The sequence below is a fragment of the Centroberyx affinis genome, unplaced genomic scaffold (genome assembly GCF_046629955.1).
Source record: "Centroberyx affinis isolate AG114_WGS23_722 - 3 ecotype Tasmania unplaced genomic scaffold, CSIRO-AGI_Caff_v1 ptg004549l_1, whole genome shotgun sequence".
Lineage (NCBI taxonomy): Eukaryota > Metazoa > Chordata > Actinopteri > Beryciformes > Berycidae > Centroberyx > Centroberyx affinis.
In genome coordinates, this window is record NW_027282179.1 from 45,001 (window position 1) to 72,651 (window position 27,651).

Below are 27,651 nucleotides of genomic sequence, written 5' to 3' on the forward strand. Positions count from 1 at the left end.
TTCATTGTCTTATAAAAGTGGGAACAGTTGTTGAATTTATTAAATGCAAGTTTTCAGGCTATTTCACTGTAGTTTATATTCTGGTTTTCATAGCAGTCAAGTGCCAAATAAAATAACCCCCATGTTAAAACTAAGTGGAATATTGCTTTAAGCTGTGGCTCTAACAGCCACACATCCACCCAGACCCTGCTATTCCAGCAACACAGCAGCTTATGGATGCACTGTGTATCTCTCAGACTTGTGGATCAGTTACAGGCAAACAAGTGGGATTAAAACTATCTGGCCTGATGACCTGAATGTCCACCCAGCTACAGGTCCTGTTCTGGGGGGACAGAAGCCCTCCAGCAGTAGGAGAGCCAGAGGTTTCAGTGAACAGAAGAAGGATTCCTCTCCAAAGCCTCTCTCTGGCCTCAGGGCGTCTGCAGCCACTGAGCCGTCCAGAGAGAGACCAGAGAGAGACCAGAGAGAGACGCCTGGAGGAATCCAGGGGGCGAGGAGAGGCTCGGAAAAGAAGAGAGGGGAGATTGCCGTACCCAAATGTCATCAACGACAATCCTGGCTGAGGAAAACACAACCAAGAAGCTTTTCTCCATTCAAAATCTTACTGAGAAAAAAACAAAAAAAACATGAAACCATCACGCTAAGACACTGACAACCAGGAAACGTCGTTTCACAAAAACAGGAGCTAATTGTTTTGAAGAGGCTTGATCTTGACAATACTAAAGTGCCTTTGTCATTGAAAACCTTTTAAGAAACTATTACCCAGACCAAAAGCTAATGATTAGCAAATATGACCAATGCATTGTCACCCCTTTGAAAAAAGACACTATGGTTTGAAAAGCTTTTCTTGTGTCAAGTATTTTGTATATTTTTGCATTTTTCATGAATAAACTTGAAAAACAAACATGCTGCATTTAGTAATTCCACATCATTTAGCAATCTGGATAGAGTTTAGAGTTTTCATCTTATAAAATGATATAGTCGCTGGTAGGAAGGTCTATAAACTGGTGAAACTACTAGTAGGGGAGACCGGGGATTGTTGTAACGTGGGGTTAGTTGTAACGGCACCAGTTCCACCAATCAGGGGTAAGATAGAGTCACATGATCACTACTGTACACACCCACTTCCCTTCTGATCTCACATCACAGATTTTACAGCCAAAAAAACAGATTTTGAGGTAAGAAAGTAATTTTCTGGACCAAGTTTATATTTTGATTAGCACTGATAGTGTGTTTGACATCAATTCATGAAGTCTGTGATATTATAATAGAGGTTGAAGTGATTGCTTTTTGTAGTAGATAAATGTGGGTACTTTGTGTCAAAATCTGAGAGATCTAACTCCAAAATGTGTTACAATCATCCCCAGTCTCCCCTATTTACAGGAGTTATAAAAGAAAAATACATTAGCACAACTACAAAATCTCCACTTTTAGAAATTTATGAAAGTATACTATGGGTTTTGAAAGGATTTTATAAGCCCAAAGGTCATACAAAGTTTCCCAACCCCAAGAGACGAGTGTGGAATCCGTCAGTTTAGTTTTCATCTGGAAATCTGCTGTTTCGCCATCAGATTTAGAAAAAAAAAACAAGAAGGTGAAGAGGGAAACGAGGGAGAAGACAGAGGGAAGGAGGATTAATGGGTTGAAAGGATGAAGGATGGCCGAAAAAAGAAGTGTGTGTGTGTCGGTGCTGTGTGTCCATTCATGTGTGTGTGCATGTCTACACCTGTCTGTGTGTGTGTGTGTCTGTCCATCTATGCATGGGTTTTTGCACCTGTATTTGTGTGTACATGTGGTCTATGTGTGCGTGTGGTCTGCGTGTGTGTGTGCGTGTGTGTGTGTGTGTGTGTGTGTGTGTGTGGGGAGCAGGTGTTTTCCTCCAGCTGTGATGGATCACCTGTCCCCCTGCGGGCCCCGGGCCACAGGCGGAGGTGATACGGTGAAGCCAGCAGGAGGTTCCTGCTCTCAGCCTCCACCTCTGCCACGGTCCGCATGTCACAGTGCTGCATCTGATCCTCTGTGCTCTGGCTGCTGTCCTGCAGTGACGCCATTACTGCTATTAATATTAGCATGGTGTTGTGGCCCTCAAGAGCCAAATTCAGCCTGAGAAGTCAGATATTTCACTCCTCTACAGAGGCTTGGCAGTTGCGTCACAAATCTCCAATCAACCACGGCTGGCTCCATAGAGAACTGCAGAAATAATGGCCAAATATACAACAACCAGCTAGAAACAGAGTCATTCCTATGTTCCCAGGGTCCTATGTTCCCCAGATTTATATGGCACGTAATGGGAACATGACAAAGGGTCCTATGTTCCCAAGGTCCTATGTTACCAGGGTCCTATGTTCCCCAGCTCTATATAGCACATAATGGGAACCTGAAAAAGATATTCCCCAGCTCTGTATTCGTTTAATAGGTTAGGTTAGGGTTAGAGTTAGGGTTAAACATAGGACCCTGGGAACATAGGACCCTGGGAGAGCACATATGTAGAACTGGGGAACATAGGACCCTGGGAACATAGATACGCTCCCGAAACAGAGCTAGCTGAGTCAGCTTGTTGTGGTGTGGCTGTAGATCCATTCAGTAACGTTCTCAGTAAAAGTGAATAGTGTGATAAGGTGGATTTGTTTCCAAATGTAGGTTACTGTGACACAGTAAACTGTCTTGTCTTTAGCCCTAGTCTCTACTCCAAAACACTCTGGGGTGAATTCACAAAACGAGCGTGACGCTTTTGCGGCCGTTAAACCATCACAAAAAAAAAAAAAACGTGACTCACAAACCAACCGCAGTGAACGGAAAGAGGAAATGCATTAGCTAGTGCACTAATAAAATGTGTTAACAAGACAGTGATGGTTAGCTGACCAGATACTATGGTTAGCTAGCTAACAAGCTGACATTATCTAAACACTAAATCAATCAGATGGATTGGTGATGAAATGATCAGTTCAGTCAAAAACTGTTCAATTCTGTTGACACGGACAAGTTGTACGTTTATAAATGCCATCAACTCGTTTTATGAATTATATTTTGCTCACAACAACAGACATGATTTGTAGAAAGTCATTTTTTCAAGCGTTGTAAACGGTAATGTAGTTTGACAGTGTGTCATATAGAAGTGTGAAGAGATTCACCTTGACCTGAATTTGGCTCTTGAATGACCACAGTTATTATGAGCAGTGATTTAGAGAGGTTTGCACTCGTGTGTTTCCCATTCATACTGAAGGAGCTGTGCAGGCTGGAAGGTTCAAGGAAAAACGACCCCTGTGAGATCCACAAGGAAATGGAAAATGCATCGGGCTGGTGTATGACTTTCTAACATTTGACATATTGAAGACCTGAGTCTGACGAGATGAAAAAAAAGATGTTTCTCTTCAAGATGTTTCTCTTCTATAAGGAAAGCACTTGTGGTGTTTCTGCTATACAGTGCATGGTATAAGAGAATCCTTAGTCCTCTGTGGTACTGTGCACGGTTATAAATCTTACAGCGTTTTTTACTAGACGTCAAAGCATCTGTTTCAAGTTGGCTTTATAATGTTCTACAACTTCTCCCGTTGGAAAGGCTCACACATGTTCTCCAAGGAGACATGAACGGGTTTCTCTCTGTTTGGAGCCCTGTTATAGATTTTATTGGAGAGGACTATGCTGAAATCATATTAAAAGGTTTCGCAACTTTGGGATCCAAGTGATCCCCAAAGGGTAAAGTCCACATGTTCATTAACATTTCATTGTTATTGTAGTTATAGTATGGAGGATGATCATCTATGTTTGTGTTGTTTTCTTGTCTTTTATTTGTCTGTTAGTCTGATTGTTTTTTATGGTTAGCTGTTGTCTAGCTCTAGTATTTGTGTTATGTACCATTCTTTTTGAGGGTAACATTGAGTGTGTAATCCGTATAAACTGAAAATAAAATGTTTGAAAGAAAGAAAGAAGTGTGAAGAGATTCACCTTGACCTGAATTTGGCTCTTGAATCACCAGTTATTATGAGCAGTGATGAGGTTTGCACTCGTGTGTTTCCCATTCATACTGAAGGAGCTGTGCAGGCTGGAAGGTTCAAGGAAAAACGACTCCTGTGAGATCCACAAGAAAATGGAAAATGCACTTTCTAACAAGCAACTAACAAGCAACAATAACTTGAAGACCTGAGTCTGACGAGATGAAAAAAAAAGATGTTTCTCTTCTATAAGGAAATCACTTGTGGTGTTTCTGCTATACAGTGCATGGAGTCATGAGAAATGTGGTGGAAGGATAGAAAAGAAACATGTAAGAAAGGTTGAAGGTTGAAGGTTTGAAGAAGTCGTTCGATACCAAACACCGTGTAAACGAATGCCAAACATACCTAAAGGACGACATTAACCAAAGTTCTGCAAAAAAATTGTAAAGCTATTCAGAACTATTTCAAACTGCTTTTCACAAAAATCCATAAGAAAATTGTCCTTCCCGTGAATAAGAACGAGGGGGAGTAGCGTCTCATGGCCCCGACACAGACTGTTTCAAAATGGAGGGACCTGTTGTGTGAAGTATGAGAAGCTATATCTCTCCTTGATAGCAAACACAAACAGAGGATTTGTATTCACTGGGGGGGGGGGGGGGAAGCATTTCTATCTCCAACAAAACATTGCTTCTCATCGAGGTTTGTTCAAAACAAAGCCAGAAGGGAAAGCGCTGAATGGAATTTCATGAGTATAGATAGGCCTGCTTACCACAGTGTAGTGGCAGCTGATTGGATGACAGTTTCTAGGGATCAATGCTTTTATTTTTTTTTTCAAACGGTTCTCATATCTGTGGAACTTTACTTTTCTTGTGTCTGGTCTGGCATGTCTCTCTTCTTACCATTAGGCAAAGGTACGCGACTGCCTTAGGACCCAGCAGCCAGAGGGAGGACAAGAATATAACTAATATTATACCATGGTCTGGGTGAATACTCGATTCTGATTGGCTGCAGGGTGTCCATTAATTCCTGATAATGGACACCTACTAAGTAGTTCCAGTGAAACTTTCTAAACGTTCACCGTTCTAAATTAATGCGCTGGCTACGTAGTATCAGCCTGTATCTAAAATGAGTAACCATAGCAACAGGGACGCAGTCAAAGCCTCTGTTTACAATTTGTATGTTCGTGAAAATCTTGATATTGATTTGGGGACAATGACATGGCTGGATAGCTAGCTAGTCTTGTTGTTAAACATACTGTCAAATTATATTTACTGTTTGTCAACCGTACGCAAACTTATTGACTGACTGAACGTTGCTAGCATAACGCTACCTATCTATGAACCTATCTAAGGTTCATCCTATTTACTGGAGTAGTGAACAACGTTTCCATTGCATAAGAACCTTATGGGATGGTAATGATTGTTCCAGGTATTAGTCAAACCCTCAGGTGTTACCAGGGAAACTGAGTTATGGCTTGTGAAAAACTTTAGATTTTGATTACAAAACGCATGAAAATATAAATTAATGGTCTTAATTTTTTTTTCTTTGGCAAGTGACCATGGTATAAGCAGGATAATGCCCTTCGAGGAGTCCATTATCAGGAATTAATGGCCTCCCTGTCGTCCATTAATTCCTGATAATGGACACTTCGTCGCGCATTATCCCTTACTTATTTTTCATCAGTTTAACTTCTAGCACAATGTTGCCTCTTGACTTTTATTTTCTTGACACTGCACCATTTTCTTAGCCTGATATTCAGACTGAATGGCCATTTAGTTCCCACTCCATTATTGAGCCTGAGATTTTCTTCTAGTTAGCTGTTTTCTGTGTGGGGGGGTTGATTTTCCCCGAACCGATCACTAGTGACCAAGGTATCTGAACCGATCACTAGTGACTGATGTACCTGAACCGATCACTAGTGACCAAGGTATCTGAACCGATCACTAGTGACTGATGTACCTGAACCGATCACTAGTGACCAACGTATCTGAACCGATCACTAGTGACTGATGTATCTGAACCGATCACTAGTGACCAACGTATCTGAACCGATCACTAGTGACTGATGTACCTGAACCGATCACTAGTGACCAACGTATCTGAACCGATCACTAGTGACTGATGTATCTGAACCGATCACTAGTGACCAACGTATCTGAACCGATCACTAGTGACCAAGGTATCTGAACGGATCACTAGTGACTGATGTACCTGAACCGATCACTAGTGACGGACGTATCTGAGCCGATCACTAGTGACTGATGTATCTGAGCCGATCACTAGTGACCAAGGTATCTGAGCCGATCACTAGTGACTGACGTATCCGGACACTCTGACGTTACTTCAGTCACATGGTGCTGCAGCCAGTCAGCCTCTACATCCATGGTTAGCCAGACATTTACCAACTGACCAAGAATGTCGGTTGATTTTGACCGACATTTTGTTGGTTAAGGAGGTGATTTGAACAAATCTATTCTGCCGAAACGCCAATGAAAAACCACTAAGTCCCGCCCACAAAGGCTCAGATTGGCTCAATTGTTTCTCCGAGTGAGAACAAGCTGACTCTGAATCGCTCGACAAAATATGAAAAGTGACGAGATTTAGGAGTCTGGAACCAGGCGAGAATTTTTTTACAACAGTTGTACAGAAAATGAGGACAAAGAGACTCAAGAAGTCCCATGATCCACTTGGAGAGTTCCTACCTTCAGTGAAGTTCAATAAATGCTCTTGGGTTTGAATAAAAAAAAAAAAAAAAAAAAAAAAAAGCGTCGGCAAATGCACAAAGTGTGAATGCCCCTCAAGCCATTTTGCTAATGACAGCTTTTCTTTACACTCTGCTGGTAAAAGACACGATAATAATTGCTGTGTGTAAGTGACAACACAACAACAGCCACTGTATCGAAAATGACAAAGTTATTATCTCACCTAGTCATAACATGTTCATTTGCATTGTGAGAATTACTCTGTATGCCAGGCTTCAGTCCAAGACACTGTGCATTTTCATAAATCAAAGTTGCTCTAAATCCATTACTTGACATTTCAAATACTGAGATCATTAAATCGTCAAAACTGTTGCTATTCTGTGAGCAAAACGTCTTAAAATGTCTAAGAACTGGAGAATATTCCATGATGAATTTTACTCTTGGCAGTCATGGGCATGGCAGCAAATAATGTATCAGCATACCTAATTTTTTAACTTATCAATACTCTCTTTGGACTTATCAGCAAGGGTGGAAGTAACTGATTGCATTTACTACTGTTACTTTTATTGAGTAGCTTTTTGTGTACTTCTACTTTTTTGAGTATTTTTAAAGTCAGTAATTTTATTTTATATAACTCAACATTATCGTTTATTGTCTTTCAGTGGAATCGTATCGTGATGATGTGGTATATTTTTACTGAAGTATTGTAATTAGCTGCATTTTAAATCCCATCCATCACAGAACAGATTGTGTGTCTCTCCATCAGCAGCAGAAACTGGATCAACAGTAAACTGACAAACTGTGGATCCATTCACAGTGAGAAGAGGAATCTGACTTTACTTTGTTTCTACACTTTATTTTCTCATTTCTAATGTTTCCAGTGAAAAGAATCTAGTCTGAACTCTGTCCTCTCTCCTTTTAGAATCACATGGAAAAGATCACAGCTGACAACGTTCTCTGTTCTAAAGAGGAACTCAGGAACTTTTACTCTGTGGACATTTTAAATCAGACACTTTTTACTTTTACTGAAGTAGATTTTTACACTTTTTACCTCCACCAAGGTGGTTATGGTTTTGGTACCATTTGTTTGTTTGTTTGTCTGTTTGTCTGTTAGCAGGATTACGGAAAAACTACTGGCCCAATTTTCATGAAACTTCGTGGAAGGGTGTAGCATGGGCTAAGGAAGAACCCATTAAATTCGCGGATCCGGATCTGACTCACGAACAAGCGATAACAGCACGAACCTTGGCGGAGGTCTGCGCTCTCCGAGTGCCCTTCTAGTTTACTTTCTTCTACTGGAGTAAAATATCAGCGAAGTAACAGTACTTCTACTTGAGTAGTACATTGTAGTACTCTTCCCACCACTGCTTATCAATTGCCCCAGCAGCTTGATACTCACTCTGTATCGGTGATGACGTAACCGAAGACGTCGTCGTCGGCCTTCTTCCCGTTGGTCTTGACGTCCAGTTGAAGCTCCGGGACGTGCATGGTCTTCTTGTGCGGCTCCTCGTACACCACCGCCGCCGGAGGGGGGGCCACCTCCTTGATCCAGCCCTCCACCTCCGACACCTCCTCCACCGACTGGGTGGCGTCCTTCTTCTGCACCGTCACCTCCGCCTGGCTGGTCCGGCTCCTGACGTTCTCCAGCCCCACCTGGCGGCCCCCGGGCTCCGCGGCCGCAGCGGCCTGGTTTCTCTGCATCGGGGAGTCGGTGAAGGCGGTTTTGTCCAGGTAGGCCAGGAGTTTGGTGAACAGACTGCCGCTCTCAGCCTGAAAAGGGAGCGGAGACAAGATTCTGAGCAAGGTGTCAGTGAACAAAACAGAGATGGAAAGATTAAAGGCTTACTGAGCAGGATTTTCCCCCTTGAAATAAATAGCGTAAACCAGTGATTCTCAACCTTTTTCATGTCAAGGACCCCAAAGGTAGTCCACATTAGAGCCACGGACCCCCATTTGATGAGATTTTGTCTCTCTGACCCAAATCTGAGAATATTTTTATTGTCAGATATGATTTTGTCCAGAATCCCATGACTGTCTGTATTGTAGGTAGAGAGATAACAGAGAAACTATGATCAAAACAGTCATTCTTCTACATTCTCTAATTGTGTTAACTTCTTGTAAATGAAATGATGCTGAAGTTTAACAATTCATCATTTTGCTGGGGACCCCCTGGAACCCCCTCAAGGACCCCTGATGGTCCCCGGACCCCACGTTGAGAAGCACTGGCATAAACTCATCCAAAAATGATCCTACTCAATCATTACTTATGGCCCATTGGTAGTCTGTGCAGAGAGCCTGCTGCCTTCTGCCTGGATTTTCTTATTTCTGAATGTTCGGGACGTTTCTGGGCATCGACCTTTTGGCAGCAGGTGAGTCGGCCTGCAGCCAAATCCACTGCTGAATCCTTTTATATCTAAAACTTTCAACAAGTTGTGTTTACAAGCCATGACCAGCAAAATCCTACTCAGTATGTCTTTAACGCTAACTAGACTGATGACTGCAGTTCTTGGAGGTTTATTCAGTTTACAGCTGCAGAATTCCTCAGAAAGTTAGGAAGCGGGACCACTGACTGCTGCGACTGCCAAATCACAAGAGGCAGCAATTCATTTTAATCAGAAGCAAAAACATTTCAGACGGCCACCAACACAATGAAAAATTTCAGATGTTGCGCAGAATTCCTGGCCGAGAAATCAAGTTGAAAGTTGGAGAAAATTTTCAGCAGTATCCATTCTGAGTCTGGGCTGGGGTCTATTTTACATTTTTGAGTTGTGATTCCCAAGAGACTGAATCTGAACTGAATCTTAAATCTTTGTCTGAATCTTTACAGACTTCTCCTGTATTTAAATATCCAGCAAAGGAATCACAATATGACTTTCTGTAAATACCACAAAGCCGAAACAAGCCGTCCTGCTTCACACTCACACCCGGGTGCTGCCAGCTGTCAAACATGAGACTTTGTGTCATTGTGCTTTAGTTTCCTTGTGATTTTGTCAGCCAGTCTGAGGATTCGAACCGGCAACCTTCCTGTGATAGATTCCCAATCATGTAATAAACTATTAATGGAATAACAATTTGCAATAATCCTGTTAACATAATACATTTCCCCATTACATTAATAATTGATTACATTTATACAGCACATTTCTAGGTATTTGAAAGCGCTTCACATATCGGGGGGGGGGGGCCTCAACTCATCCACTACCAGTGTGATGCACAGCAGCCAGTTTGTGCCAGAACGCTCACCACACATCAGCTATCTCAGTGGAGAGTAGAGGACTGAAAGAGCCAATTAGGTAACGAGGGATGATTAAGTGGCCATGATGGAAGGAAAGCCTGTTTTGGGAATTTTGCCAGGGCACCGGGGGTTACACCCCTAGTCTTGCGATGAGTGCCGATGGGATCTTTATCGACCACAGGGTCAGGACCTCGGTTTAACGTCTCATCCAAAGGACGGTGCTCACTCACAGGACAGAGTGCCTGTCTCTGCCCTGGGGCATTGGGGATATTATTCATGAGACCAGAGGGAAGAGCGCCTCCTACTGGTCCTCCAACACCACTTGCAGCACCATGTGGTCTCCCATCCAAGGACTAACCACAGCCAAACCCGCTTAGCTTCCCAGGCAAGCTAGCGATGTGATGCAGGAGATATGGTGCTGGCTGAATTTTTTGGCTGGGTTGGGTTTTATATAAAAATAGTTGAGTATAATGCTAAAACTTTCTCTATTGACAAAGATCACCAACAACCTGTTCCAGACAGTAATTTCATGACAAATTATTCAAATTTCCAGTGCTCTACCACCAGGAAGGAATTAGTTGTGTAAACCTCTATAATGACATTTGAAGGCATTAGACTACAGTAGTAACGAGGCGTTTTCCGATCTGTTGTCTAGCGGCTGAACGGCCCGGTCGCGGGTTTCTTGTCGGTGGCGTCGGTGTGTCGGCTTCAAACACCAGGGAATAATTGCCTTGAATCAAAGAACAGCCGACCTGTCAGCGTTTATTCTGAATATAATGGAATGTCTTATTATTCCTCCGCCGCTGCGGGGTAATTGCTCGTCTTGTCAAGGTCCAAAAGCCAGTGTAGCAATACAGTCGTATGAGCCAGAAACTAAACTTGTTCTGTCTAACTAACTTCTGTGCGGTGTCACAGTGTTGGAGGTGCAGCAGGGTGGAGACAGCTTCCAACTGGAGCTATGGGCCATAACTCAATATTATCGTTTATCGTCTTTCAGTGGAATCGTATCGTGATGATGTGGAGATTTTGGGATATCATGACACACAATTCTGCTGTCTTCTGATAACAAGCAAATTATATTTAAACACAAAAATGACAAAATGAGTTAAAGGATACGGCTGGTGTTTTAACTACATTTCTTATCCTCAACAAATCCTGTGAAAATAACAAAATCAACAATGCGTTTGCTCTACTCCCGTTACTTTCTGACCTCCCACGTATCGTTTTTAGCCGTCAACCAGGAAGTCATTGGCTCCAATTGTAAGCTAAAAACCTTGAAATACAGCTCACAAAGACATAGTTTCAATTTTAAAAATCGCTAACTGTTACCATGAAAAGTCAGGCTGTTGCAGTTATTACCAAATCAAATTCAGATGGGAACAAATTCTTCATTACGCCGGGGACTATTTTCTTTGCTACGGAACTACTTTCCTGAGATCGCAAAGTGTTTACAGCCGGCTTATTAAGTTGTTTGAGGAAAAAGTCGGCCGACCCGGTGCATCGTGATGATGAAATATGCTGCCAGTCCATATGCTGGAAAAATGTAAAAAAAAAAAAATCAGGCTTCTCTGGTGCGTCGTTTTCAAAAAGAGAAATCCGCACTCTCAAAAAGATATTTTGATATATTTTACAGGTTTCAAATTAAAGCTGTATATTTTTTATTTGAAACATGCAATATAAATCAAGATATCTTTTTGAGAGAGATAATTCCTGTACAAAAATTGATAAAGTATTCTTACTTTCAGCGAAAAAAAATAATTTGTTCAGCACAGCAGGGAAAACTGCTCATCTTGTCAAAATCCAACAGCCAGTGTAACAATACAGTCGCATGCTGTAAGTCAAAAACTTCTTCTGTACAATAGTCCTGAAAACGTACTAAACTTCTTCTTTATTATAGACTTATTTTCTGTACAATAATACAAAAAAAAAAGAGTATTTCTTTGTGCTGAACGTCAGTAGAACTTGAAGTTTCTGTCAAAGTCCCAGAACAGCTGGTGGAGTCTGTTCAGCAGATGAAACGCTCGTCATCTCCGCCTTTATAGGTGATATCAAACAACCTAAAAACCCTCTTGGAAACTGCAGGACCGGGGTGCAATTCCTCCCTCACACAGAATATTACATCATTTTTCATAACACCAGTCTTAACTTCGACATTTCAGGGGGTTTTTTTTGGGGTTTTTTTTTGCCTACCTTGTCTTTCGCATTAGGCTGCTCTGCATCCGTATGGCGCTCTGCCGGGAGAGAGAGAGAGAGAGAGAGAGAGAGTCAGTGTGTTAACGCATTTGTGTGTTCATCAGAGAGAGAGACAAAGAGAGAGAGAGACGGAATGAAAGAAGAAACTAACAAAGAAACAAACAAAGAGAAAGAAAGAAAAAGAGCGATGATAAGCAGACAGTACAGCAACAGTCTGCATATTTCTTATAAAAAAAAAAACTGGGAACTAGAAGCAGTAAAAGCCTGTTCTCTATTTCAAAGTCTCTTTTTTTATATCTCCAACACATTCTGTTGTAAAGTTTGACTGGCACATTTGTTTGTTTCATTGGTCATTTAGTCACTGAAAAAAAAACACATTACAGAATCAGCATTAAAAACATTTGCCTCCATGTTGTTAATCAAGCCGGGCCACAATTTTGCCATTTGGTTCATTATTCTCTAATTGTGTAGCCGATTCTTTAAGCTATTCAGTGGAAGTTTTTACTGAAAGCAGCTGACAGTGCCTGGAGTGCAAACATCTTCAGTAGGAGAGGTCAGAGCGGGAATTGAACCCCAAACCCTGGCAGTGTTAGTGCCTTGCTCTACGCATTGAATCCCATTTCCATTTTCCCTATTCCTATTTTGATGTTCCACTCTTGAGGCCAGATGTCTTATAAGCTCCTCAGGGTTTTTTTTTTTTTATCTCACATTGCTTATTAGGTACAACACAAACAGCCTGCTCCTCCAAACAGCGAATCATGTGACAGCAACTCAATAGATACTCTAAAGCAGTGGTTCTCAACGTGGGGTCCGGGGACCACCAGGGGTCCTTGAGGGGGTTCCAGGGGGTCCCCAGCAAATTGATGAATTGTTAAACTTCAGCATTATTTCATTTACAAGATGTTAACACAAATAGAAAATGTAGAAGAATGACTGTTTTGATCATAGTTTCTCTGTTATCTTTCTACCTACAATACAGATAGTCATGGAATTCTGGACAAAATCATATCTAACAATAAAAATATGCTCAGATTTGGATCCAAGAGACAAAATCTCATCAAATGGGGGTCTGTGGCTCTAATGTGGACTAAATTAGGGGTCCTTGATATGAAAAAGGTTGAGAATCACTGCTCTAAAGCATGCAGACATGGTGAAGTGGTTTCGTTTTTTGTTTGAGCGCGGTCTGACTGTTGGTTCAGCGTCTCAGAAACAGCTGCTCTCCTGAGATTTTCACCACTACAGTCTGTAGAGTTTTTACACAGAACGGTTCGATAAACCAAAAACATCCAGTGAACGAAAACAGCTTGTTAATGAGGGAGGTCAGAGGTCAGAGGAGAATGGACAGACTGGTTCAAGCTAACAGAAAAGCCACAAATGCTCAAATAATGTAAGTTGTTGGCCCGTATGATAAATGGGCTACAGCAACAGATGACTAGTTGGTACTAGATCGGTGTACCTAATAAAGTGGCCGGTGAGTGTATGTATATTTGCTTTTCAGTTTGTGCTCAGTATCTTAAATGTGCAAACAAATAAAGCCAAAAGCAGAGAATTAAGAGTTATAAAGAGTTATAAAACTACCTTGAAGTGCCGCCTGCACCATGGGAGCGCTCTCCTGTGTCTTCACTGTCGGAGCGTTCTCCACCTCCTTCTCCTCTTCCTCGTTTCTGACCTTCTCCTCCTTCCCCGCCTCCACCTGCCCCTCCTCCTCCTCCTCCTCCTCCTCCTCCTCTCTCGGCTCTCCCTCCAGGTCTCTGGGTCCGGGTCTACCCCTGGTCAGGCCCGCTTTCTGGCCCCGGTCCTGCTCGACTACCTGCAGAGCGTCGGCGATCAGGCGGGACAGCTGGTCCAGGTCCTGGGCCGTCATCTCGTCCATGTCCACATGCTGCCGGCCCACGTTCTTCAGCACGTTCTGGATGAACCTCTCTGCAGGAGAGACAGAGGGGGAGGAGAGGAGGGAGGGAGTTAGACATCTTGAGATTGTATACTGTGTAATTTGTATATTTGTATGTATTCCTTGTAATGTTATATTGTGGTTTTGGGTTGTATTTTTGTAACATCTGTTTGCTGCTCTCTTGGCCAGGGCTCCCTTGCAAAATAGATGAACATCTCAATGGGACTCACCTGGTTAAATAAAGGAGAAATAAAATAAAAAAAATAAAAAATAAATCGGACCAGTGAACTATTTGTCACTACACCTATTTCAAGACAAATTTGTGTACGTTTATTGCACTTGGGAAATAAAGTGATTCTGTCTCTGACAATGGATTGAAGGTGCTGCATTTAGCATTTTGCGCTTCTCAAAATTTCAGGAATAATCTGTAACATTTTCATATAAATAGCCTAAATGTGTGTTTTGCTACGCTCTATCACTGACTGACAGAACACAATAGTGATTGAAAGCTTTTACATTTTCTACATTTCCCTGGAAAAATCCTCTGGCGCACACAAAGTGATGCGTTTTACATTTCCAGTTTGTTTGGAATAAACAGAAGAAGAAGAACTGGGTAGTTAGCATGAGCAGCGATAGCCACCATGGCTGAACAGACAAAGAGAAGAGAAACTCAAACTGCATCAACAGAAAATCCAAGGAAAGAGACCTCACAGTACTGTTTGATTGACAGGTGCAGAAACACTACAGCAATGAGCACTTAGCACCAAAGATGGAGACAAAATAAAATTAAAAAAACACAGATTTCGCAGATTACCACTGCCTAAAAGCTATATTTCCCATAAACCCTGTTGCTTCCTGACTGGATGTCCCTACCTGCCATTTTTATTGGAGAGCAATAAGAGGGATAAGAGCCAATAACAGCCAATATGTGAAGTTGAAAGTATGCAGCTAGAATTGTGGAACTAGAATAAAGTTGTGTATTATTTACAAAGTGAAAACGGTTCCTGTTTTGCGCCATAAAGCAATCCAGCAGATTTCCCTCCAAAAACCCGGTGGCTCACAGTTTAAAATGCAGAGTAGAGGCCGCTAGAGACGATCTTCTCAGTGATCATCTACTTTGTTTACGGTAATTAAACTAATGTCTCAAAATGAACATGGTCGTGATTTTCTGATGTTAAAATGCCTTTAAACACGTACCATCCACTGAACTGAGCGGATCCTTGACTGAAGACCCCTGACTTCCTCCCATCCTCAGGAGCCTGGACTTTGACGTCTCTTTTTTGAGTCCAGAGTTTTCTATTCCGTTACTGTAGAAGGGCCTCAGGCGGGAGGAGGGCGCCTCCTGCCGCTCGGGGTTTCCCCCACCACCCTGCAGGGCCAGCTGCCCGGAGAGGAACTGCCTCAGGGCGGACAGGAGGAGCTCGGCCTCGGCCTGGGAGCCGAGGCGCTGGGCGGCCGCGGGTCTCTCCTTCTGCAGGGAGGACAGAGGAGAGAAGCTGGGAGGAGACGACTTCTGACCCCCGCCCTGGGGCTTGGAGCGGTAGTAGTCTGCGGGGATGCCCGACTGGAAACGGTCACTCTGAAAGAATAAACACACAGATATTCACATGGAGTTCATTTCCAAAAAGTAAACTATTCATTAATGTGCGTTCACACTGCAGCTGAAAATCTCCCAATTCTGACTTGTTCCCTCACATGTGACACAGATCTGATGTTTCCTAATCAGTGTGAACAGTAAAAAGCTGCATTGAGTTGCATTTTTTCCACTTCTGATCTGTGTGAATTGTGTCGTTCACCTGAAACAATTGTCATAATTTCAACGCCCAGCTTAGCATGGAGGACAGCGAGACACAACAATGGAAAGAAAATCTAATATCTGGACTGATTGGTATTTGGGGAGACGCCTCAATTCAGTCAAAACGCAGGCACATACCATGACAGAAATGTATTGGAACCAGGGGATGAAAGCATAGTTACAAAAACAGATATGACGTTTTCTTTTGGGGTTTTTTATAATATCTTTGGGGAATGTTCACCTTTCTTAGACAGATCAAAGCAGAGAGAGAGACAGTAAAGACTGGTACGCTATGCCACACATGTCTTTTCTACGTTGCTGTCACTTCCTATTGGCCTTGGATATATGGGTTATATCCTAGAATAGACAAAAAAAATCAGATATGAGCAGCACTTGAGCAGAATTGAGCTTGAAGGCCTGCAGTGTGAACACAGCCAGAATACTGCAGTACCAGACAACACTACTGTTACCAGCTACAATGCTACACTTTCAACCCACTTCTTTGAATGTGTTCTTGTAGTGTGTTTATGTTTAATCTACTGTTGCATACACTTGTGCATCCACATCTGGTGCACATGTGAGGTGTTTGTGTTGTTTTCTTTCTGTTTTTTGTTTTTTTAAAGGAGGCAGGTGTTTGGGTGTGTGTGTGTGTGTGTGTGTGCACAGCAGGGTGGGGCTTTATGCAGACGCTGGGTTTAAAAACAAATGCCCCACCTGCTCTTCCTCCACCCAAAGCTGAAGCAGGGAGCTGAAGGTTATTATTTTCCTGCTATTGTTGTCATTTCACATTGACTGACATTCATTTCTAGTTGTTTTATTCCTGTTTACTCCTTTCCTGACTGTAAAAAACGCTTTGAAATTCTGAAACTCTTGGCAGGGGAAAAGTGAATGTGCAAACACTGTCCCGTCCCTCAGCAGCTAGTCATGAGGCACTCGAGCCCCGAATGTTGAGAGCCGGAGCTGCTCAGCGGTCCATACAGCAGAGGACTGTGGTTGTACTGGGCAGCACCCGTGGGCGAATGTGTGCTGTGCTGTATGAATGCAAAGCACGGCTGCTGCTGCTGCACCAGAGCCCGCTGCTCAGCTGAAACGCACACTCATCCTGCCTGAGCGGTTTGTGTTTACTCTGCTGTTTTACAGAGCGTCTTGTCTGAGTCCTGTTGTGTTTTTCTCCCTGCACCCATCGCCTGTCAGTCCTGTACTGTGTAGCTGTCTTGTAACGTGTCAGCACCAATTTACTGGGTCAAAAAAAAATCCTTGTGCAGCCGTTGTGCACCTGGCAAAATAAATAGATTTGGATTTTAAGGAATCATTACCTGAGGTTCATCATTCCACATTTAAAAAATACGGAGGCTCTAACTCTGTAAAAGTGTTTTCTCGCTGTCAACTAAGGACAAGCTTTCCATTATCCTGGTAACACTTTACAATAAGGGTACATTAATTAAGGGTTATTTAATGCTTAATAAGGGTTAGTTAATACTTAATAAGCATTAACTAACCCGTAAATTAACAGTTAACTAATGTGTCTGTGGTGGTGTTCATGTTAACTAAGGTATTAATTTATACATTATTTAATAGATTATAAAGCTGACTATTAAATAATGTATGAATTAATACCTTAGTTAACATGAACACCATTAGTAAATGATTACCAGACACACTAGTTAACTGTTAATTAAGGGTTAGTTAATGCTTATTAAGCATTAACTAACCCTTAATTAATGTACCCTTATTGTAAAGTGTTACCATTATCCTTTAAAAAGTACCAGAGCATTTTTTTTTTATTTTGTGACACCAATCATTTCATAAAAGTAATCTGAACATGGAAATCACATTCTGTCTGGATGTGAAGACTTTCATCCAGCATTTGAAAAAAAAAAAAAAGTTTAACAAAATGACTGCTGACATGAAAATAAAGCCCATTTTCGAAAAAACAAGTTATTAGGCTTTTATGCAATCATATTAACAAAAACCATCAGCTGCAACAAAAGGCTGCCGGCTCCATTAACACCCACCTAGCAGAACAGAAATAGTACAAGCCTAAGTAATGGTAAAATTATCATAACAATACAAATATAAGCGGTTAAGATTTCACTTTAGTCTTCCTCACAGTAATCACACTTCTTTATGATTTGTATGGACGAGGCTCCCGCTGATATTTGCCACTGCCAGTCCCACAGTAAGCCTCTCCTCGGCCTCTCAGCACCACCCAAATGTCTTTATTCACCCACTCGACGCAGTTTGAGGCAGTTATCAGTTTACACCACATGTGCCCTCCGGCCCCCCCCCCCGCCCCCCCTCTCCTCCCTCTCCTCCCCCTTCCCTTTCCACCAAACGCTCGGACCCGGGTAGAAAAAGGCCAGGGAGCCCGGAGCGACGCCTCCAGGCTCCGGGTCTCCTCGGTCCCGTCCGTCTTCGGCACAATCGGCCCCAGCGGGGGAGGAAAAGGGCCTCTCCCATTCAGCCGCGCTCTCTGTTCCCCCCCCCCCCCCTCTCCACTGAGTGACGGACATGACGGAGAGCCAATCACGCGGAGAGTTATTAATTAGGGGGGTGAACTCCTGAACTCTCAGCTGGTATTATTTCACTGGTAACGGTCACGCTGGGAGAAGCCATCAGTTACGGCGCAGGAGCCGGAGCGATTCACAAAAACCGGGGAGCAGACTGACAACGAAAGATGACACCGGAGGCCCCATTGTGCAGGTATGTATGTGTGTGTGTGTGTGTGTGTGTAAGTCTGTATATGAGTGTGTTTGTGTGTGTGTGTGTGTGTGTGAGGCAGGTGTTTGGGTGTGTGTGTGTGTGTGCACGGCAGGGTGGGGCTTTATGCAGACGCTGGGGTAAAAACAAATGCCCCACCTGCTCTTCCTCCATCCAAAGCTGAAGCAGGGAGCGGGGGGGAGCTGAAGTTGATTATTTCGGCTGCTGTTGTTGTTATTTTACATTCACTGACATTCATTTCTCATTGTTTCATTTACTGTTTTTATTCGCTGATTTGGCTGGATTCACTATTTACCTCCCTAATAATTTTTCATCAAAAATTATAATTTTTTTTCATGTAACCCCGATGAAGGCATGTTGCCGAAACGCGTTGGTTTTTACTGCATCCATTAAAGTTTTGTTGAAGAGCATCCATCGGCCTCCATGAGTCTCCATCCATCGGTCTCTAAATTTTTGTCTCTAATTTTATTCATCTTATTTTAACCCTTATTTTGGTTTATGCCTATAATCAAGATTTTTTTGGTGTAAATTGACCAGTTTTAACGTTGTACTACGACTGTTTTACTCTTTCTGTGAAGCACCTTGAGATTTTGTTGTATTTTAAAGTGTGCTATATAAATACAATTCATTATTATTATGACTAGCTGAATTTTTTCCTTTTCTAGTTATTTCCAGTTGTGACAGTTCTTCTTGTACTGGCCCAACATTTTGCAATTTTGATCATTTGTGCTATACAATATTACTTGGAATGTCAAATATCCAGACTAGCTGCGAAAATCTGAGGAAAGTGAATGAATAACGCTCTCGCTTCCCAAAGCATCTTGGTCTGGGGCGTCCTGGCGGTTCAGTGGTCTAAGGCGTGCACCATGTCATCTCAAAGTTCTGGGTTCGAATCCGGCCCAGGACCCAGGTCGCATGTCATCCCCAATGTTTCCTGTCTCTCTCCACTTTCACCTCTCAAATAAAGGCAAAAACAAACATCTTTTTCTGTTGGTAGTGTTTCGTTGCCAAAAGAGAAAGAAAAAGAAAAGGCAAGTATGGACCTGCTGTTGGATGCGAGGAAGAGGACAAGTAGCCTATCTAGAACTGGAGGCAATTAATGTTTATTTAACGTTACCTTCATGCTGCACAGATCTGTTTCCTGAGTCTCACTTCAGTGTGTTTATACCTATTATTTACAGTCTGCGATCTGTACATGCAAACTGGTTTTCATTTATTTGCATCAGCGTCAAGGAACCCGTCGTTGGGCTGTCACACTACAAGACAAAACTAGAAATAACCACCTCACAGTTGTATGCCTCCGCCAATAAACTTTGTTTTATCATTGCAAGGACAGTCTTTTTTTATTGAACATATATAATTAATGTGATTATTAGGTCAACTATTATTATTAGGATTTTGGTGTCTGCAAAAGTAAGTGACAGCACTTCCACCGTTTTTGTAGAATGACCCAAGATCGTTTTCTCAGCTACAGTGGTAAGTTGACCTTTGAACTTTTGGATATAATATGTAATCACTTCATCATTTTATCCTATTAGACATTTGTGTGAAATTGTGTCATAATTAGCATATGAATTCTTGAGTTATGGCCAAAAACGTCTTTTGGGAGGTCGCGGTGACCTTGACCTTTGACCTTTGACCACCAAAATCTAATGAGTTCATCCTTGAGTCCAAGTGGACGTTTGTGCCAAATTTGAAGAAATTCCCTCAAGGCGTTCCTGAGATATCGCGTTCAGGAGAATGGGACGGATGGACTTAACGTCGGGGAGTCGTACAACTTCGCCTACATCTGCATCTGCCGTCTTCCCCTATGTCACATGGAGTAAAAACAGCTGGTTTGGGACAATTTCGTGTCGTCTGAGCCCGGCATAAGGAGGCACCCGGGAGTCTCCCTCACCTTGCTGGCGGGGTTTAGGCCGGCGGGGGACGCCGTCTTGGGGAGGAGGCCCAGGCGCTGGAGGTACGCCTGGAGGTTTCTGCTGAGCTCCTCCTCCACCGGCTTCACCCTCTGGTCCGCCGGGTCCATCGCCTCAGCTACCGGTCTGGAGGAGAGAGATGGATGAAAGAGAGGAAGGAAAAGAGGGAAAGTAAGTGTGTATTCTGTGTTTTTTTGTACTTCTTGAACCAATCGTGTGCTCCACGCCGCCTCAAACTGAGTATTTTAGAGCCAAGCGTAGACAGAGATAATTCCTCTTCAAGAAGTCATTGCAAGGCGTGAATACATACTTAATGAAAAGGGGAACTTCACTGAATATGTTCTGTATCTGTCCAAATAATCCTGTTGCCTGAAATGTTGGACCATGTACAAAACAGGCTGTGCTTCAATAAAATTAAAGTCGATGTCCTGCACTTTATCCTCATTATGTCATTATGTCATTTCACATCCAAATTATTGATGTTCATGCCAAAAGTTCAGGACGAGATTTTCTCATGTTTCATTAATCCACTTAGCGCCCAGCAGTGCACACTTTTACACAAATCTCTACAAACCTTTTTTCGACCCGGGAGGAATGTTGGTCAAATTCAATCATCAAATTATCTCAATAATGAAATATTGCGCTCCCCATTTAGGAATATGACCAACTACAAACCTTTCTGCCTCAGTTCAGTTGCCTTTCACATCTCACCACCTCCCTGTTCTCTTCTCCACTCCACATTAATATCTTCACACTTCCCAGGTCAGCTGTGGTAATATCAAATATTTGGAGTTCCTGGCCTGACTTCACTGCATCAGAGCCTTAAGATGTTGCACCGGTTTGTTATTTGCTCTTCTCACTCTTACTCCAGTCTTTAATATGAGAATGTTGAACCAGCAAATCAAGCATGTGAAGCCAAAACACTGAACAATATGTCACCGTTCAAGTACTTACAGAGTGTGCTTCATCACTGCTGGAAATCAATTTCGGATAATGAAATTCTCTGAAACTGAACTGCATCAAGAAATTAAAATAAAAAAAATTAAAAGTAAATTAAAACTCCATTGAAACAAACGATAATGCTTGGAAACAGCATTCAAACTAAAACTCTAATCCAACCAATACTAATGAAATTATCGGAAACAGCATTTAGACCACGGGACACAAAAAAACATTGAAACCAGCTCTAGTGAACTTCTGTTGATTGGTAGCAGTAGCAGTAGCCAAGTAGTAGTAGTAGTAGTAGTAGCAGTAGCAGTAGTACATTTTCTCATTTAACCATGACCAAACTATTTCTCTAACCTTAACCAAACTTGTTTTACTTGCCTAAATTTAACCAAAGTCATTGTACTTGCCTGAATTTAACCGTTAACCAACGTTTGGGACGTAATTCAATTTGTGGTGGAGAAATGCTATTTTCCCATAATACGTGTCCACAGCACGTAAATCACCATTTTAGAGATTGTGTTCTTTTCACGTATTTGTGTGAGATCATGTAGCAGTACCAGTAGCAGTAGTATTAGTAGTAGCCGCAGTAGTAGTAGTAGCAGTAGTAGTAGTAGGAGTAGCAGCAGCAGTAGTAGCAGTAGTAGTAGCAGTAGTAGTAGTAGTGGTAGTAGTAGTAGGCTAGTAGTAGTAGTAGCAGTAGTAGTAGTGGTAGTAGTAGTAGTAGTAGTAGTAGCGGTAGTGGTAGCGGTAGTAGTAGTAGTAGTAGCAGTAGGAGTAGCAGTAGTAGCGGTAGTAGTAGTAGTAGTAGTAGCAGCAGTAGTAGTAGCGGTAGTAGTAGTGGTAGTAGTAGTAGTAGCAATAGTGGTAGTGGTGGTAGTAGTAGTAGTAGTAGTAGTAGTAGTAGCAGTAGTAGTAGTGGTAGTAGTAGTAGTAGTAGTAGCAGTGGTAGTAGTGGTAGTAGTAGCAGTAGTAGTAGTAGCGGTAGCAGTAGTAGTAGCAGTAGAAGCAGTAGTAGCAGTAGTAGTAGTAGCAGTAGTAGTAGTGGTAGTAGTAGTAGTAGTAGTAGTAGTAGTAGCGGTAGTGGTAGTAGTAATAGCAGTAGCAGTACTATTAGTAGTAGTATACAGTAGTAGTAGTATTTTCGGACCTGCTGTTGCTGCTGTAGATGGGTCCGGTCTGCAGCGGTCTGTAGGGAATCCTCCTCAGCTTGGAAAGCTCCTTGGACAGAACCTGCTGGGTGGCGTCGTCCTCCCAGGTCAAACCTGCAGACAGAAACACAGAGAACCGCTAGAACAGCAGCAGAACGTACAGGAACCCTGCGCTTGTTGGAGCTCAGCTGAATAATGCATTTCACCTCTCTGGTGAAATGTGTGCGTTTTGTGCGTCTCAGAGGGACACGCAAAGAAACAAATTCCTAATTAAACTGTGTGTAATATGGCAAAGGAGTATACTCTGAAAAAATCTGTGTTTTTTGTATGAAAAAAAAAAGAGCTCAGCAGAAATACAATAAGTATCCTATAGGAAAAGGGACCAGAAATTGCTGAACACGCAGCAGCTTTCCCAAACTCATTAGGTCACTCATTAGCAGAGGAGACGAGGCGAAAGCATCGTGTCCTTGGAGACTCTGCAGAGCGACAGACTGTTTCAGTGACTAAGCAGAAACTATTTCTCCTCTGTGTTTCAGCCACAGTTCAATAGAACAGCCTTGATGAGCTAATTGGGAATTCATTTTGCAGCCGTCTACCTGATGCGGTTATCCAGCGCAATTCACAACGAGTCCAACGGTGGAATAAGCTTAGATAGATCGACACATTACAAGCAGGCAAGAGTAAGAAGGTCAAGGGTCAAAGCCACAGAGAGATTCCTGATAGGTACGACAGAGGAGAGCAACATAAGGAAAATAAGAGGCGAGAAGAGAAGGCGCAGGGATTTGTTTTGGAGTCTGTTTCTTATGTCTGTCAAGGTACTGTGATAGCTGTCGATCTCTCCCTGCTCTGATGTCACCAAGGAAAATTCCTGACAACAGAGGTGTGACCAAGTCAACTTTGCTCCAGTCCCAAGTCAGTCTCAAGTCTTGAGGCACAAGTCCCAAGTCAAGTCCAAACCATTTAGTGATGCATTTCAATTGACCTAAAAAAAAAGTGTATATTGTTTTTGAATGAGCACTGTGTGTGTGTGTGTGTGTGTGTGTGTGTGAATAATGTCTTGAAATTCATCACTAAATAGTTTGAAAACATGAATGATTCCATTCTGAACAATGTTAGTATTTGCTAGGCAAAGGTCTTAAAATAGCTAGTAGCTATGATTCAGTTTTTACCAAAATAAATGTAAATTTCTTGTCTGCAACTATGAATTTGTGTCACTTTTATGAAACGTCTCATTTTGGAACAAAACTCTGCAGATGTCCCTGCACCGGTGTCACCGAGACATTCACACTCTGAATAAATTGATTCTGATTCAAATTGTGATTCAGTGTCAGTGGCACCTGATGAGGCTCATGGTCCCGTCTGTTTCTTTTGTCTTCCACATTAATGTATTACTTGTCGAAATGTACCTGCACCTATCAGCAACTTCCAGTACGGTGGCAGCATTATGGAAATCCACCATCTTGCTTCTATGCTGCATCCATCCTGAAACATTACACCCTGAAATGAATAATAGGTAAAAACAGAAAACGGCTGGTTGCCACGTTGTTCCTTGTGTCCCCTGATGATGCAATTTGAATTTTTCCCAAATATTTCCTCTTGAGCATGGGGCAAAAGCACAGAATTAGTGCAGCGAGCATGCAGTATAAACTGAAACTTGAATGACGGTTGCGTTTGGGCATTTATTTTACTTATTCATTGTTATTTATTGCACGTCTGATTCTGATTCTCTATCAGTGAGTGTGGAAAAACAATTTCTCTTCCCTGATGAAGAAGCTTGATGAGCAACTTGGGCATTCGTGTCTGTTTTCTTCTGGGAAACATTTACTACGCTAGTTGTCAATACGTCCCTGCACCAATGTCACCAAGACACTTCTGTGCATTTATTGTGCTTGGCAGATGAAGTGTTTCTGACTCGGCTTCAGCGTCAGTGACTAAGGAAAAAATATTTCTCTTCTGCATTTCAGCGAGTGTACAAAAGGACGAGCTTGATGAGCTACTTGGGCATTCACGTCTGTTTCTTACGCTTAACATGCATCCAAACACAGCGTTTTTTGGCAACCAAACAGAGGATGGGCGCCAGCACCAGATGGGGTAGCGGAACGAAATGTTACCGGAAATATGGCCGCGCCGCGCAAAGCACAACATGAACAGAGACATTTGGCAGATGAGCGATGACGTTCGTGAAAGTTACAAGCAATACAGTCTGCAACTCCAGATGTGATGCTGCAATCTGGGTAATGTCACAAGATGTGGACGCAGGACAGAGGACAAAATGAGAACTTTGTCGGGTGAAAACCTCGTGTCTCCAAAATGACTAGCGGCCTCGTTTTTTTAGCTTGACCATCAGGAATTTTTCAGTTTGTCCAAAAGGGTTTGAAAGGGTTTTATAAGCCCAAGGATGCACATCTTAACAAGTCATTTAGTCTCATCTTCAGCCTTCAAATCTTATTTTTCTTCTGTCAATGAGGTGAGATAACTCCACGTTTTTCACTTGTTTCAGGAATTTTCTAGAAATTAGTTTCAAAATCTTGAAACAACATGAAAATTAGGACTCAATTATAGACTAAATGACTTGTTAAGATCAATTTTTTTTTGCAGCGTGATGGAAATGTAATCCTTCAAATGTAGTGAAAACATGAAAATCACCAAAAGGTTTTCACACGACAACAACGATATGTTTTTGCACAATCTTTTTTGGGGACTTTAAGGAACAATCTGCCATATTACACACACTGTGTGATGTGTGAGAATTTCTTCACACAGATCCGTACACACACAGTCCAGGAGCGGTGAGGGTTCAGTGCCTTGCTCAACAACACTGTGACCGGGACGGACATGTTGGCAAGATTTATGTTCCTCCACCCTGGATTCAATTATGTGACAACAGCACAAACTGGAACAGGCCATTTTCACCTGATCGTCACATGAAAAGGTTCGCTGACCGTTATGTTTAGGCATAACCTTTAAGGTTTTCGTCATGGTTACAGGGTTAGGGTTGGGGTTAGGGTTAGAAAAAACCTTTCGGTAACACTTTCTATGAAGCCCGTGTCTATGATACATTATAATCATACTTATAACACATTATAATGCCATCATAATGCATTATAAGTATAGTTATAATCATGCATAGACAGTTATAATGTTTTATAACATTACTCATAATCTGTTATAAAGCTTTTTCAGCTTTTTCATTTAAGTGGTAATGAAAAAGCTTTATAACAGATTGTAAGTAATGTGTTTATAATGTTATAAAATATTATAACTGTCTATGCATGATTATAACTATACTTATAATGCATTATGATGGCATTATAATGTGTTATAGTTAGTTAGTTTATTTTTATTTCTGTGTCATGCCAAACATCTGGCATGACACATCCCACATGGGATTACAGGACACCACCATTTTACAAAACATACATCTTCCGGTGATACATATAAGAGCAAAAAATAAATAAATTACCACTTTATAAAGTACTACTATATTCTTTCAAATAACATATTTGAAATGATAGGTTTCAAATGAATGTTTTAGATATGATTATAATGTATTATAGACATTGGCTTCATAAAAAGTGTTACCAAACTTCACTTTGCCATAGAAACTTTCTTCTCGAGTTGGGAATTGAAGCCGGGTCGTCAGAGTTGAAGGTCTCTGCAGAGGTTTAGGGGTTTAACTGGCACATCATTACAGATGGTCGTCCAACACTAACAATTTTTCTACCAACTAGATCTGAACATCTGCCATAATCAGTAGTGAATCCGGTACAGCGGGCGTTTCACTCTACTAGTTGTGAACACTCGAGCGCCCCGACACCTTCTTCAGCCCCTCGCCAAATGAATTACGACCCCTACCGCCAGGAATCAGACACAAGCCTATCTTTAACAGCTGCGCAGCGTGTCGGGCCAGCTTTCGCCATCAAAGAGCCATAAAACGAAGCCTTTAATGGCGGCCATGATGGCTGAGAACACGGGCGTTAGCGGCGGGTGAACAGACGGCATCTGACACCGCAGGTTAATAAACGTTAGAGCCCCTGCCAGGATATTCAGAGTCACTTCAGGCTTTTTTTTTTTTTTTTTTTTGTGGGCGGGAGGCTGCTGGCCGGTCGAGGGGAAAGAAACAGGAAGATCTGATGATTTGTCCATGTTTGGAAAGATGGCCGCTGTCTAAATACGGCTTTGTGGTGCGATGGGAAAGAAGCTGGATGTGGATTCAATTTATTTTGACACACAACATTAAATCTACACTACCAGTCAAAAGTTTGGACACACATTTTTGTTTATTTGTACTATTTTACACATTTTAGACTAACATTAAAGACATCAAAACTATGAAATAACACAAACGGAATAATGCAGTGACCAAAAAAGTCTTAAACAAATCGAAACTCTCTTATATCTTAGATTATTTAAAGTAGCCGCCCTTTGCCTTGATGGAAAGGCAAAAGGCTTTGGAAAGAAATTCATACATAGGATCAACTTCACTATTTATATTTGTCTAAGAAACAAATTTCAAGCATTTAAGTAGAAGCCTTTAGATCAAAATGGCTTTAAGAGAATGAAAAACACAAGAACATTCAGTCAGGTGGGTCCAGGCAGTGTGTTACAGTCACATTTTAGGCTTTTAGCTGGCAGCACTTTTATCCAGAGAGACTTTCAGTAAGAGCAACAGCAGAATAAACTTCGATTCCTAGACGACCAACAATTTACAGGCAGCCGATAGTAAGGAGGTCAAAGGTCAGAGCTTCAGTGGCCTGACAACAGATGGAACAAAATTATTGATTTCTGTAAAAGCTCAGCCTCACTGCACTTTTTTTTTTTTTCCCAGGTACATCGGTTTTTCTTTTCCACCTTTCTCACATTCGAACAAACGTATTCTCGTGTTTCCTGACAGAAACCGGCGGCTGTGTTCACTAAGAGAGCGCGCTAATTACTACGCCGTGTGCAAAAACAGCAGCTTTCTCCAGTTTGGCGCCTGATTTATCAAGACCACTTATGCAAAGCGAGTCGGTCGCAATTTTCCAATTAGAATAACCTGAAGCGCAACCAAAGTCCCACACTGCTCTAAAAACAACAGACAGCCAGGTGAGAGAGCAGACTCCTCTCGGCCCGAGCTTCCAGGTCGTTTTCTTAATTTCATCAAATGGTGATAATGATATGTGACTTGGCA

The 27,651-nt window shown here is 42.0% G+C and overlaps 1 protein-coding gene across 1 annotated transcript in view; it reads right to left on the reverse strand.

The window, feature by feature from the left end:
• The window catches only part of LOC139665372 (receptor-type tyrosine-protein phosphatase N2-like), a gene marked incomplete at its 3' end in the record, with an annotated part of 52,077 nt that overhangs the window by 17,936 nt on the left and 6,490 nt on the right, over positions 1 to 27,651 (reverse strand). Inside the window, exons 3-7 of the mRNA XM_071544371.1 lie at positions 22,481 to 22,595; positions 20,367 to 20,511; positions 15,151 to 15,532; positions 13,687 to 13,985; positions 8,034 to 8,398 (exon numbers count right to left, since the gene is read on the reverse strand). Of these exons, the coding sequence (XP_071400472.1) occupies positions 8,034 to 8,398; positions 13,687 to 13,985; positions 15,151 to 15,532; positions 20,367 to 20,511; positions 22,481 to 22,595 (1,306 nt within the window). The remainder of the gene's footprint in view (positions 1 to 8,033; positions 8,399 to 13,686; positions 13,986 to 15,150; positions 15,533 to 20,366; positions 20,512 to 22,480; positions 22,596 to 27,651) is intronic.